Source organism: Amblyomma americanum, chromosome 6 (genome assembly GCF_052857255.1).
Source record: "Amblyomma americanum isolate KBUSLIRL-KWMA chromosome 6, ASM5285725v1, whole genome shotgun sequence".
In the NCBI taxonomy this organism is placed as follows: Eukaryota; Metazoa; Arthropoda; class Arachnida; order Ixodida; family Ixodidae; genus Amblyomma; species Amblyomma americanum.
The window spans coordinates 5,707,138-5,722,418 of NC_135502.1; the positions used below are offsets into that span (position 1 = coordinate 5,707,138).

A 15,281-nucleotide genomic window follows, 5' to 3' on the forward strand; every position below is an offset into this window, starting at 1 on the left:
CGATAAAGTAAAGGGCAGTGCAGTAGAATTGATATTCAGGATGAACCTTGCGAAGCTCGCCTCGGGTGTTAAATAGGCTAAGTTGTCTCTACTAGAGGTATTTTTTGCAGCCAAGACGCATAAGCCGGACATTCCTCTTCGCGCCATAATTTCCGAGCGTAACACTTGGCAACACGCCGTGCCCGGTTTTTTGCAAAAACAACTTGACCTGTTAACAGCTACCGACCCCTTCGTGGTCCGGGACTCGGGAACTGTGGTGCAGCACATTCTAAATAGCAACCCAGGAACGTGTTTTGGGTTTAGTATTGATGTTGGCGATTTATACTACTCCCTTCCTCATGACAAACTCATGGTTGCAGTAAAAGAGTGCATCACCCAACAGAACGACGAAGTGCAATTTATAGGTAGAATAGGGATTTTGTACTGCAGCGGTGGCCAAGTGGTTGAGCATCCGCCTCGTATTCGGCAGGTGCGGGGTTCGGTGCCCAGTGTCGCCGGGTACCCACCGGTGATACAATAAGTACAAGCTTTCCCCTGCCTGGTGCTCGGCTTATTTAGGCTGAAATGCTTGGGAAATGGGTCTTTGACCCCACCTTGAGAAAAAGAAAAATACCTTGTGTCATGGCGCTCTTTGCCCATAGATGCCCTTGCGTCATAAAAATCCATCATCAGAAGTGGGATTTCGGTTGAGAGTTTTTTGGATCTGCTTTTTTTCTACCTAAATACGAAGTTTGTGAGATGGCGAGATAAAATCTTCCTTCAGAAAGAGAGTGTATGCATTGACTCCCGTGTAGCTCCGGTTCTCAGCAACATTTTCATTGGGAAATTGAAGGAGGCCATATCCCGTAACCTAATGGTCTGGCATTACGAATTTGGAGGTATGCCGACGATTACCTTGTACTGGTTGAAAAGGACGGACAGGCGAGGCGTACTGTCACGTCTTGAAGGTTTTTAAAGAGAATGCCATGGGTCTCAAGTTCACATTAGAAGTACCTGTGAACGACGTGCTCCAATTTCTCGACCTCAGGCTCAGGTTCAAGGAGGGGCACGTGTGTTGTGTGAACAAACCTAGGTCTATAAATTCGATTTTGCCCTTTTCGAGAGGACACTGCAAGTTGGTTAAGATTAGTATCGCTCTCTCGTGTTTACGCTCCGCACTTGAGAAGTCCTGTGTGCATGGCATCCCAGGTGTGTTCTTTCAGGTACAAAGGCTTGCAGCCGCAGGGTTTCCAGACTCGGAAGGAAAGGATGTCTGTGTTAACACTCCTTCTGTCACTTCGTTTGAAAAAGAGTTAGGATTTTTAGATGCCTCATGACGTGTCACCTGTTGAACTGTGGCGCAAATGAACCTCAGTATTTTCTCAGGTTGGAGGTGATAGTGCTCACTACGATATCTATGTACTGCGTGCCTTTCGCACCTATGCCGTTTATCTGTGTGTATATATTTGCGTCCCTTCATAACAAAATTTAGTTGCGAGACAGCGCCTGTTTTGTCCCCCTTCCAGTGTCTTTCGTCCCTCCGCGCTGAACTTTCCACCAAAATGGACTACATCCAACTCGCTCAACTCACCATTCTTCTGAAAGAGTTCAACACAAGAATCTGTAAACTGTGTTGGGATAATTGCGAGAAACGTGTGAATATGAAGAAAGAACACTTACTCTGTTAAGTGAAATAGCTAAAGGAGCCATTAACACTGTCGCGTCGTACCCTTAACGACAGAGTTTAAATGTCTCCCTAATTTTTCTTTCCGTTGTCCTGCTTTCCTGGAATGCTATGAGCCACGTAAATGATTGCGCGAGAAAAAAGCTGAAGTTGACGGTCTGCTTCTCATGTGATTGAAGCTGAAAGAGTAGATTTATTTTACTATGTTCTGCTCATTTTAGTTGTGAGCGGATATTAGGGACTTGAGGTGACTATTATCTCATGGTTATCATATGCTGGACAATTTAGTTCAAGGGTCATTCATGCGACCTAAATTTCATTCACGCTGAGTTTCTTCCGATGCAAGAGAAAGCACAGCCTCTTGTCTTAGGAATTTTTGCAGCTGTTTTCATTGTTGTCCTGATTGCGTGACCGTCTACTACACAGTGATATAGCTGTCTCCAGCCGCTAAAGCACATCTTCCGTAAATTTTCGCCGAACCCTATTAGCTTGTAGTTTACCGAATTCAACATGCTCTACTTTCTCAAGAAAAAAATTAATTTTTGTCATGTATGATTGCTAGGTGAGTTCTTTTCTTCACTGCAATTCAGTTCCATGAAAAAAAAGAAAAGAAAAGATGCGTGAGATTCCAGCAATGCAAGCAGACCCAAAACTATCCTTCTCTATCACTTTTGATCGGTCGAGCATCGCCACCTCTTAGCGTGCCTTACAAGGCCTTTTTCCGCAGTTTGAGGCGCAATGGCAATCTCCTCAGGAGCGAACAAGAAAAAAATGAAACTCCCCAGACAAATAAAGACGGCTGCCTGAACAGATGTTAGTAGAGGGCCCATGAAAAGTGAATAAAATTATTTGTTCTTACTTGTTAATTTGTCTTTGGACGGTAATAGCACTACGCAAATATATCAGCACTCACGAGGCAATGTTCGTTTACTTATGCTCTTTTTCTGTTTTCAGCACAAGCCTCTAGCGAAGGGAAGCAACAGGCGCTCCAGGCTCGCTGATTCTGCCCTGTGTGAAGAAGACGTGGCCTGCCTATCCCCGAGAAGACAGCGGCGGGATAGAACTGCTGCACTTTGAAAGCAGCTTTGGTTTTCTGCTGCTGGCTCTGCGCAGCGCAAGAGCCGAGGCGCCTAGGAAGCCGGCTGAGGTGCCTGTCGAAGACGTCCAGGGCTTCCCACGGGGGCTCAGGTCGGCCCCGGGCTGTCAGCGCCGATTTCCTGCCCTCGGGAACCTCGCTGCGCTCTACTGGAGTGCGGGCTACACGGCCTTGCGCAAAATGGAGACGTGAAGCGGTGCGCGTTAGGTAGGATCGCACCACACTGCGGGTAGGCGGTCGAGACGCTTATCTTCTCGCGAGAAGAGTGTGCGACGGCTTAAAGCTCAAGAATGAAAAGAGCAACATACCCCATGTCTGGCAAAACCAACCGGAAACTTCCTGATGAAAAGAATAAAATAGTTGAACTCCATTATCTACTCTCTTGAAGAATGAAGAAGAGCCTTAATTCGAGCTAAGCTTCAAATCGGGAATCTCGTTTAGAAAAGCAGTCATGGCGTATTGAGAACATGATGACAGAAAGCGCGAATCGTTTTAGCGGTCCACAGAAATGCACTGAATTAAGCAACCTCGAATCTAACCAAGCCAAGCGGCCAAGCCAAAGCCTCCATTTGCAGTCCGGTACTCGTTGCAAATTCTTCGCCCCCGGTAAAGGCAGCAAGCAGGGAAAGTCTTTTATTTTATCTCTATCGCCCGCTCCTTCTTCGGTCGCACGGTTGCTGCGGCTCAACATGAAGCTTGCACCACCATGCTATCGGCAGTGCAACAACGAAGTCGTCATTTCCAAAACTACACTCCTCTCAATCAACGCTCGAAAGTTTGTGACCGCAGCGATACCCATCAACACTGTCGTTTATATCTCTAGACTAGCTATCGAAGAGGTTAACCTCTTCTTGCATAAAAAATGCACTAAATGTAGTGTTTTTTTTATACTAAGTCCAGCTGGTTGTCCTACACGTAAAAAGCAGACGTAGTAGGTGCCCCATTTGCACTCCACTTTCATGCTGTCGCTATAATAATAATAATGATGACATGGCTATTCCAAGAAATGGTAATCTCACTTTACTAGGAAAAAAGTGTAACTTGTGCCAGTGTGTGCATATCTCACTTTACTAGAAAAAAAGTGTACCTTGTGCCAGTGTGTGCATATTTAACAATACCACAACGCAAGAAGGAAATCGTTTTCTTATGAAGGTTATGTTTTTGCCTCACAGCTGTCTTGGTAATTCTGCCCAGCAAGGCCTGTATAGCATAGGAGGAAATAAAAAAAGTAAGCCAAGGGTGTCCCTACGGCCTGACCGTAGAGCTGAACCCATTTTATTTATGGCTTCTGTACCGCACTTTAGGAGCTGGTGGACACAACACAAATCCAGTTTCGTCCACGTTGACAGATGTATCGCAACCGATGCAAGAGGTAAATCATGTAAATGTAATTTCCCTCCTAGGGTACAGAAATAATGACGTCACTTCGCACCCAGACCAAAAAGGGGTCGTTCAGTTTATAGCGGAGCAAGCTATACTGCTGTCGGTAGCTGCGTGCGGTAGCTGTAAAGTGCACTGCGTTGCCGTTGTTCAGTGAAGGAAAGCGCATGTTTGATACATTTTTAAAACCAACGAGCATCTGCAATTATTTATGGCGTTTATCTGCAGTTTTCTTTTCCACATCAAAACAACAATTCCATTTCTCAGTTCACGCATTTATAACGGTCCTCATAAACGTACTGGTCTGTCTTTCGGACGGTAATTCACATAAGCCCTGAATTCACGCATTTATTCCGCCGCGCGTCTAACGATTCAAGCACGGCCGTTGAACGCTTTGCGTTGTTCACATCGCGCCGTTCGCATTTGATCCCAACAGCGGAAAGAAGCGCCACTGGCGGCAGCTGGGGTCCGGTACACGAGACTGGTTTGTCAAACGCGCCGGCGCTGTCGCCCCGGCAGCGTTAACGTGTTCCAGAGCGCGTCGAATTGGCGCTCCAGTTTAGGCGCAGTGCACTCATAGCTGGGTCCGTGCCTTTGCAACTAGCCTTTGGTACAGACTGGCGTTTGCCGACGGGGACCTGGCTGGCGAAACGCTGCATGACGGCTCTACTTCGGACTGTTTGCTACTAAATGTAGGTGTCGATCGGCATATTCGCGCTAGATAAATTACCTACGCTTCAGCATGCCCAAAAAAGTTTGACTGCGTGTCATTTCCCCCGCATTTTTGCTTTTAAGGTAGATTGGAACTCTGATTTTGGGCTGTTGTCAGAAAGCAGTGTTCCGTTTCGTCACATCTGCCGCCAGCTCTTCAAAAAGAAGCCTTAGCCCTTCTTTCTTTAAAAAAAATCTGGTGAAGGACCCAGGATTGAAGGGTACCGTCGGCTTCAGGGCATTTCTGTCGCAAGGTAGTGAGCCGAGAATATTACGCGACAGATACGACTATCTTTTCCTTTCAGACAGACACCTGTATGTGGCACGTTCCTGGGCTTCGCGGCCTCATCGCCGGCGCCGTACTCATCCCCACCTACCACCGTGACTGCCAGCTGTTTAGTGTGTCTGTGTCCTTGTCCTTTCCGCTGAAGCTTTTAAACGAGGTTCCTCCACACCTAATTCTTTAGAGAATTTTCTTTACGCAGTCTCTATACCGTCCATAGACTTGCGTCTATGAAATTCATAAACTTTTTCTATCGATAACTCCTATTGACTATGGTCCATCGACACTACAAATCCTATAGACCATCAATAGATGTATGTCCACACAATTTAATATACTTTTTTCTATTGACAGTCTATAGAATATAAATAGACGAAAGGAATTGTCGACACGAAAAAAAAACAGCCTTTAAAAAGTGTACAGAACGTCTGTAGGAAACGAGGGGAACGGGACGACTGGTGAGCAGGGATTCCACTTGGCCCCAAGAGCTGCGACGGACATTGATATTTTGCACCATCTCAGATGCCAGTGAAATAGGTATTACCACAAAGATAAACATCCGGTGAATTTTCTCGCGAGAAGAGCGCGCTGCGGCAGCAAGCGTCTGTTTTAGTTATTGAGTTGCATTGAATATCGGCTCGATACCGCCTGCATAACTCGGAATAGCCACTCAATCAACGATGTGAAAAAAATAGCAAGAGCATTTTAGCACGATAGCGAACTCTACAACATCTTTGTGTTGAAGCAACATTGCGACAACGCATTCGAACAGATCTCCAAGAGTAAAAATGTCGCGGCGAAATGAAAGTATCTTAGAACTGCGGGCACGAATCTAAACTCGAACTTACGACCACAAAATAAATGCAACAATTTAACCTATTATCACGATAAGTGATGATATGTAGCTGCCCTGTGCACGAATTTAGGGTACTGCGATATTTATAATACAGGTGGTCGGCAGGTAATGGCATCTGGCAAGTAATTTCAAACAGGGGAAACATCATTACAGCCTCCTTCGTAAATATTTAAAGATAGGCAAATGTACGCGTTTCTTTATTTTTGTTGGCCGCTTCATATTTTATCTCATAGGAGCTCACAACACGCCTGAGCGGCAGTACTGCTACAGTGAGTGCAATGTGAAATGACATACTTACACCATTTAACATGGAACGACAGATCAGTACCAACGTGTCGCGGTTTAGTCTAACCATGCCTAGCTTGCAAAGTTGGGCGTTGAATCAACTGCTGTGCATTTCCAAAGCTAGCGCTGTGCTGCGTGATAACAACAGCCGTTATCCAGATATATTCAGGCGAAGTTCTGAACGAGGCAGAGTTCTCTTGGCTGGTTTTCTCTTCTCCAGTTCCTGACGCATACGAGTCGAATCTTTATAACTTATGTTGTATGCACTCTAGCCGGTTTAATAGAAATGCGTTTCTGCCTGCGTCTTTCAGGCATAATGGTGAGAAAATACACGGGCTCCACTACACACATAGTCAGCCGATTCCTCACGGCGTGACCTAGCATGCTTGCGAAAGTGAGTGGATATGAGGTCAATCCTGGCGAAAGCAAGAGAACGTCACTGCATGTTCTGCCGGCAATAAATGAGAGCATTTAAATCGAAGGTTCAAGAGCAAGGAAAGAGTACGTGCTTGTAAAGACATCGTAGTTGTTACCAATATTTGTGTAAACAACTGCGCTTGAAGTAATGATGCTTCATACGTCGTTTTGGCGACGCCAACGTTGCATTAATCAAAGCCCTAGTGTCTTCGGTAAGTCAAATGGATTGGGAAGGCCAAGAGGATAGCCTATATTTCTAAAAATAAAACTATAGTGTTGTTATTGTATTTACCAATTGATTATGGCATCACTGGGAGAGCAAAAATTGGGAACAGCTTCTCTGGCTAACGGAAATGAATATCATCACGCACCAAAAGCCGTTGAAAGGAGTGTAGAGGCGGAATACGTCTCTCGATACAAAAGAACGGTGTATGAAAATGGGTAGTGCGGAGCAGCTGTCGTTCTCACTTCAGAGAAAAAAAGTTACAGATCCGTTAGCTCGTTTTCTTAGTGTCGGTTATTGATTGTATTTATTACGGTTTTACTTACCTTGAAGGCATGGGAGCAGAGTGTTCAGTGTTTCTGGCATAACACCAAATCACCTGGCCTCCAATCCCAACATAGTGTGAAGTTCGTATTCAAGAAATGGCTAACGCTGGCGGCTCTTGGTTTCTGAGAACGCCTACGCATCGCTCCTGGGCGCTTAAGCCACTGCCTCATGTTTGCACGGTTGAGAACTAAGGAATTTTTTTTATGTGCCACTGCTCAATTAGAGTCCATTGGAGTTATTGGCTTCTGACTTAGGGATCTATTTTATCGCCGAATGCCGAACAAAAGGTACATCATTCATTGCACAACATAGCGCCAAGCGGAGTCTGACGATCCTTTCTTGTAGGGGTGGAAAAACAGCCGAGTTCATTTAGTGATTGAAACTAGATTAGTTTGGGTTATGGGCGTATAACGTCCCAAGGCAACTCAGGCTATGAGGGACGCCGTAGTGAAGGGATCCGGAAATTTCGACCGCCTGGGCTTCTCTAACGTGCAGTGACATCGCACAGTACGCAGGGCTCTAAAATTCCGCCTCCATCGAAATCCGACCGCCGCGGCCGTGATCGAACCAGCGTATTTCGGGTCACCCGCCGAGCGCCATAACCACTGAGTCACTGCGGCGGCTAATTGAAACTGAAGATAATGGCCTAGTGTCCGTCCAGGCAGAGAGCTTGCGCCAACACTGCATAAAAATGAGCTATTTCTTGATATTTTTTTGCATGTTCTGCAGAAGAAGGAACGCAGTTATCAATGAAGGAAACACTCACGGGTTCCCAGAGACAAAAATTGGCGCATACAGCTGCGAAGTTCCTCGTTAGAGATGAGCGCTTAGTCTGGCGAAGCAAAAGCTGTTATTGAAGTGCCAAGGCACGATATTTGTTCAGGTTAGTTGCAAAATCATAGGACATTTCGCAACCGCAAGGAATTCCAGTTACAGACGAAGAAACGAGATGGAGTCAGCCAGAAACAAGAAATGAAAACGAAGAAAACGCGCCAGTATTTCACAGTGATAATATTTATATGTTTTATTGTAGAGCTTAAAAGTTTGTGTCATGAGTCCGTATGAAGTATGAAGCAGGGCAACCCGATTTTCGAAACACAACAACAATGAAACGAGATAAGGATGAAGGTAAAGGAAAGAAACAGTGATTGAAAAAACATTGAAACACAGAACGAAGAGATACGATTGGTAGAAAAAGAAGAGGGTGAAAATGTGGAACTGTGCTAGAATTGTTTCACGCAGATTCTCATGCAGGCACGCTCGGTTCGCACTGTCACGCATGCACACACACACGCCACTGGAACGTTCTTCTTTCTTTTTCATTATTTCTTTTTTTTCTCATTCTTTTCCACGGCACCTCAGAGACTGCTATTCCCACGGAGATTCAGTCGTCGAGGTAAGTTCCTCGGAATTGCGCATCACTGTCGCGCACTGCAGGATGTCAATGGGTGAAATGGAAAGAGTGGGCACGATTGATCCCCACCTGCCTCCCGGGCATCGTCTCAACGCCGTCTCCCTCGCCGCTGCAGCCTCACTGAAGAAGCGGGCGTGTTAACGGATAATAACGCTCTGCGTCTTCCTTCCTCTAATGCATTCCTCCTCCCCCACTCTCTATCCGTTAAGTAATGTTTCGCGATGCGTCAAATAGCCACAGAGGCAAGCAGGTGGTTCTTGACTAGTGTTTGGAGGAATGTCGTCTTGAACTTGCGACCTCTCGGCCGACAAATCTCGGTTGAGCTCGTGCACCGTTCTGAACGCAGGATGTGTTCCGTTAATTATGTACAAGAGAAAGCAAGGGTCGTCGTCATGACGGAAAGATAAGAAGAGCCGCGATCGCCGCTTCGAAACAGTCACCGTTTTTTTTTTTCTGTCTCGCGATGCCGGTGGTCCTCCTGAGCGTATGCGGAAGTGTCACACGCAGGTCTGCTCCTCCTTCTCTCTTGTCTAGCTTTCTTTTTCCTCCGCAGCGCTGGAAACTCGGCTCTGAGGCACACAGCAGCGGTCTTGTCGCGGCAGGGTTGTCGGGCTCTTAAAAGAGCGGCTTGGCTTCTTTCCCTAACGTGGCCGCGCGAGCCACTCACGAGCGCCACGAGAGCTGCTTAACGGCCTCGCACTCGCCGATCGGGCCTCGCTGTCGTCACACCGGCGTAGATATCGTGTTGTGGTCGCTTGGTGCACCACCTAGATGCTGAAACAAGACAGGGAAAGGATAAACAAGATTATGTAGATTGCCCAAGAGATTTGATTTGGTTCTTTTTTTTTCAGTGTAAGCACCAGACTGCCTTCCGGTGCTCTTTATACGCGTATCTCTCAATCCAATCGAAGTAAAAGCGGACTGAAAACTACGCACACACTTGGATTCCAAAAAGGAGAAATTGTATATGTACAAATCACATATGAACTTTCAATTTTTTTGAAAGTATGTCCTGTGAATGTCAAGAAGGAAAAGAAAGCCTTATACCGTTTCAAGCACGCCACCTAAACTAGATTCGACCCATTTACACGTACTATAGTGATGTAACGCGTAGACGACGCACAATCTCAATGATTCCGAAAGTACGGCAAGCTGCTTTCAAACTCGCCATTGTCCGACTCAAGGCATTCAAAGGCACGAAATATACTTGTTCGTTCTTGTTAGTCTACCCATTCTTCGTCTCCCGTTGTAAGGCAATCCGTGTCCGACGAAAATTAAGATGTAAATTGTCGATAGAGTTTCTAGTCGCCCTCATCGGGCTCATCGTTCGACAGTCTGGCGCGCATACCCTGACGTTTGGCTGCAAGCTGTTCATGAGCGGCGTGTCCGAGCCGACAGCCGTGCAGGGGTCCTCCTCTTCTGACTGTGGCGGCGGCACGGCGCTGAAAAGCACGCCGGCCCGCTGGAAATCGATCTGCGCGTACTCGGTTGGCGGCTCCCTGATGCGCACTGGGTATTTGCTGCGCGGCAGCGACAGCTCGGCGTACCGCACCTCATTGTCCATCTGAGAGAGTGCGCAAGAAAACGCAAAACGCTTGTCAAGTACAGCGCCCACAATGGCAGAATTTTCTGCAAGTTTCTGGGCGGAGAAGGACTACTGATAAAAGGCTTCAGATTGCTTTAAATTCCGCACCACAAAGACAGAGCATTCCTAACGAAAATGTGACACTCGTGGCGGGACGCGAGGCGGAACAAGCTGCGTAGCGTACGTGCCTTTGCGCGCAGGTCCAACAGGACCTCCAACTGCGAAGTAAGCATCAACAAGCGTGGAAATAAAAACGACAGCGTAGAGTGAGCCAGCCTAGCAGAAAAACGGCTCGGCTGTCAAAGCAGTATGTATTGGTGATTTGAATTCGTTTTTCGATCTTTGATTTTCAAGGATCCCTTAAGGCTGGCAACTTGTAAGGTGCAGAATATGATGCTTTCGGAATAAGTTTTATTTTTCCTTTTCAAATAGCGCCAGTAGCGCAGAGTTCGAAGACGACATTATTACAGCTTTACTGTCACGAATGTAAAAATGCGTCACATCACTCGAGCACCGCACTACAGAAACTGGATTAACATGTTTGAGGCGTAGAAAGGGGATGCACTGCGAAGGCACTCTACGAGACAACGAGTCTTGAATGCGACCAATTACTGCTGCATGCGGCGAAAAACAGGAAACAATCCCTCAAAGGGTGCTATCGCGGGAATAAGAAAGGAGCGCCATTCCTATTTCCACAGCGTTCCAGCAATGATATTTCGGCTTCATAAAAGTCACAGACATTAGCACATCTGCACAACATATTATTGCAGCATACATGCACTGATACCAGATCTGTCCTATCTGCACGATTCGTTGAAATGACCAGATTCTTTTAACCGCAGTGCTGGCCAGCAAACCGGAGGTGATTGTCTACATGTTATGACGGCATAAAATATGCGATCACATATAAAGGGACTGAAGTATATATCACTTTTTACTTCTTACAGTGCAGTGAAAGCTACTAATGCAAGGCGACAGCGTGCCATTTTCGCGCGCTTCCAAGACATCCTCACAAATTCGGACGCTGTCGTTTTGCGCTCGTACGTTTCACTACACCGTAATAAGCAGTAAGGTGGAGTATAATAAGCTAGTACTGACCTTTCATCAATGTGCTCGTGTTTACGTGTCAGAAATAGTAAAATAAAAAATACGCCGTCTTTCATATATTGCTCCCACATTACGAAGGAGATGAGATATATGCTGTTTGCCAAGGCAGAAAATATGGGCATTTAATTTGCCAGAACATAACGTTCGGTGACCATTGGGATGTCACTCGGCCAAGTAAGTCAATGCAGAGCCGGATTGTGGACGTCTTTTGCCTTTGGGGAGGCGAAGGAGGAGACATGATAACATTACATAAAGATATTGCAGCTGCATAATGGCCTTGCACTCAGACATACGATCCCTTACACTTGTTGATATACATCAGAAGCCTGCCATATACACATAACTTTCGCCTCGACAGGCGAATCGATGCTCTGCGCATTACCTCCGACAACGACAACTAAAAGCTCGGGGGCCGAGAGAGACGAGCCTGCCACGTTCCGAGGTTGAGCACGGAAGCCGCTAATGCATCATGAGCAGAAAAACGAGACATTCCGACGAAGGCGCAAGCGGGGAAGGAAATGAGAAAGCAAGATCCCCTGGACAGGAAGGAAGCAGACCTTGACAGGTGACGGTCTTCTCAGAGACTGGATGTTCTCGTAGTTGTAGTCGCTCGGCGAGAAGCTGTCGTAGGTTCGGTGAGTCGTGTAGGCCGGTATACGCCGAACTGCGACGCGCGGATACTCTGCTACAAGGACAGGTGGAAGACAGGGCATGCGCAGAACCACGCAGTGAGTAGCTCTAGAATCGTAGTAATGTGGAGACATGAGATGGGTAGAAGTTGAACTCAGCACGTGGCTAACCAACTCCGTTAACCAACTTTTTCAAAAAATTAGCCATCTTTACTTTCATGTTTTCAACGCAAGAAACTAAAGTAAAAAAAAGCATAGGAAATTATATTTCCAACACTGACACTAAGACGGTGACTAGAATAAAACTGTACCTCCGACTTCCCATCAGACAACGGAAGTCATGTACATGAAGACTGATCTCTGATAATGTTATCCAGTCAGATAATAGGTAAAACTGCAACACGTAGGTACTGATATATATTATTTTTATCTCTATAAGCAACGAATAAAAAAAATTGAGTAGAGAGCAGTTAAGTCAAGCTTTCCTGGCGACTTTGCCAAATTTTACATATGACAAAATGAATGCATGAATAGATTTTCTGGCACATCTATATCATATCAAATATTAGAATGCATCTAGCCTGAGCTTTCAGTACTCCCAGTAATTAGACCTATGTCCACTAAGCACATGAAAAAAAGGGTAAAAGAGTTATGGCAATACCTTGAGAGTCGCTCGTTTTTTGAATCACAGACGGATCCTTGGTATCAATGTCGGTAAGGGCAAGATCGTCCACGGGTTTTCTTTGGTGGTTCTGATTCCTGAAAAAGCAAAAACAAAAAGATCGGCATTAAGAAGCGTATTTGCATCCGCACGGTTAAAATCTTTGCGAATTCAGCAAATACGGTTGGTACCAACCGTATTTATAGCCAACAAAAAATACACTTGCGGAATTTATTTCTTTTCTTTTAAGTAATAACTATTCTTGAGAGATTTTCTCCTGACTAGTACAAGGGCTGATCAGCGCTACAGCAACGCCTACTGATGGAGTGTACTAAAACCGGAGAACTTTAACAAATTTGTGATGACAGAGATTGACCAACAGGAGCAAGGTCCCCCTGAAAAACTCCCGAGAACTTCGTAACTTTGGGACGTTGGAGGACAGGCCATTATTTCCGGAACGAAAAGAAACTATAGCCCCGAAAACACAGAGAATTTTGGAATACGGTAGAAACAGCAAATTATTAGATTCTTGTCTTCGATGGTGGCACCCTGAAAATTAGAAGGAAAACGCTTGCTGCGATCTCTCACACACGGCGGAGCAGCAGAAGCCCTAAATTGGAAAAAAATACTGAACAGTGGCCACTGCAAGCTCAAAAACAAATAATGGCCACACGACCACAAATCCATTCAGGGCTAGTTCAGGACATCAATAATCCCGGCTCCGATTCAAACGGTATTGATTGTATATGAAGGAAAGTGTGAAAATCTGCTTAACTCTGCTTTTCCCACGCAGAATTTAAATCAAAATACCAGTTCTTTTGTTATGAAATATAGCTGAATAATAACAAATCTAGGTATCTAGTGATTTTCTCTTCAACACTGTCAATTTTTGTACCTAAACAAGGTATAACACTTTTGTACGTCTCACATTTTATGATGAATACAGAGGACACTCTTGGTATAGTAAATTCTCTTATGCGGGACATCCCCACGTGGATGGGACACATTCGGAAAAATTATGGATCATTTTATTTTATTTTATTTTTGTCTCTAATAACACACATACTAGTTAGTTAGCATACAGTCGTGAGGCAACGCATACACCAGGTTCAGCTTTGTTTGCCAAGAAGCAACGCGTTTTTGTTCCCCCATGAGTTGCATGCTCGCCTCGCAGTCTGAAAGTCCTGGGTTCAATTGGCGATTTTCACGAACTATAGGCAGCGCCGCAGTTGAGCCAAGGTGTCAGTCGTAAAGAGGGCTCTGTTTATGATCAGCCAGGGTGCACTAACAGGTTTCCTCGATTACACGGACGAGTCACATTTTTTCATTGCAGGTGAGCGCTTACTTTTAGCTAAACACTTAGTCGGTGTAAAGCACAGACCTGATGACAAACTGGAAGTCGCCGACCTGTGCCTGCAAACGTCCGCCGTGTAAGCGAAACCGCACACTATCCTCGCGCGCCTCCGGGTTCAGCACCTGTGTTGTGTCTCGCTCCGTCCTGTGTTTACGCTGTTCCCAACATGATCGTAAACCAACAAGCCCAACTCTCCACTCTTCTGAGCCTCCGGGATATTTTTAGCGATGTGGAGACCATCAGAGCTGAATTTCTACAGGGAGGTAAAGTCAGAAAAATGCGAGGGTTTACTGCTGAATCGCTGTAGGTAAGCAAGGCATTGCAAAGTCATTGCGTAACGCTGAAAGCTACGACGTTTCGCGATGGTTTCGCTTTCGACCGTCGTGTGCTTGGATTTCAATCCAGCAAGATAAACCGCAATATCATTTGCGCGTGGTCATGACTTCAGTGGAACAAGTGACGTCCTTGTAAGCAGTACTTTCGTGAGGAGGCTTGTTTAGAGCGCTGTGCTGCAGAACAAAACTGTAGCGCGCAAGTATTTTGTTAAGAGCGATATTCACGTTTTTTGGTGTTATTTCTATGCAGCTTCGCTCCATTACACGCATGCACTTGCCGTGAAACCGACTACCAGCTGTAAAATTTCGCTTAGTTTGATCTCTGTTACTGCTTTCACTTGCCGGGTAATCCAATTTCCACGCGTGAAACGGATGAAGCGTTATTTACTGATCGGGTCTAGCGTGTAAAGCTGCCCCTTTCCGACAAGGTAACTCGAAATGTTTCGCCGCGTTTGTTTCCTTGCCCACCGGTTTACCATTTCGCATGCGCTCTTCTCTCCGCTCCGGTCGCTTCGCTTAGAAATTTATGTTGCAGACCATGAAACACGAGTGTTTAGAATGAACAGACAGAAATGCGAAATGCGCCACGGTTGCAGTTACAATGCCGAGCATCGATTATCATCACCCTAGTCGTCTCCCTGAAATGCCACGAACACACGGCCATCGACGCTGTGACTGGCTTGACAGTTCCTGCGCCCAAAGCTGTCTAATCTTCGGTCTACTAGCAGTGGTTAATCAATAGAATGATGCCTCACGGCATTTCCATCTCGTTTGCTTACAAAAAGGCACGAACCAGCACTGCCGAACTTTCCTATAGGCACGGCGTTGCGGGGACGAAATCCAAAAGTGCTTGCTACCAGCATCAGCAGCACGCAGAGGGAATCTGTAGAGGCCAGTTATCCACAAATTGTAACGCAGCATGGCTGCAGTGTGCGGCGTCTATGTCGTGAAAATC

General features: G+C 45.9%; 1 protein-coding gene across 27 annotated transcripts in view; it reads right to left on the bottom strand.

Moving 5' to 3' along the window:
• Nucleotides 1-8,242: 8,242 nt before the first annotated feature.
• Nucleotides 8,243-15,281, bottom strand: part of LOC144136224 (protein turtle homolog B-like) — an 873,939-nt gene continuing 866,900 nt past the window's right edge. For 8 of the 27 annotated variants that reach the window (XM_077668365.1, XM_077668366.1, XM_077668362.1 and 5 more), the window contains 4 exons: nt 12,638-12,735; nt 11,905-12,032; nt 10,004-10,219; nt 9,234-9,429 (listed from right to left, as the gene is read on the bottom strand). In XM_077668365.1, the coding sequence (XP_077524491.1) occupies nt 9,379-9,429; nt 10,004-10,219; nt 11,905-12,032; nt 12,638-12,735 (493 nt within the window). In that variant the 3' untranslated portion in view covers nt 9,234-9,378. Of the gene's footprint in view, nt 9,430-10,003; nt 10,220-11,904; nt 12,033-12,637; nt 12,736-15,281 lie in introns of all 27 variants that reach the window. The other 19 variants (XM_077668373.1, XM_077668372.1, XM_077668369.1 and 16 more) reach the window with 7 other exon arrangements.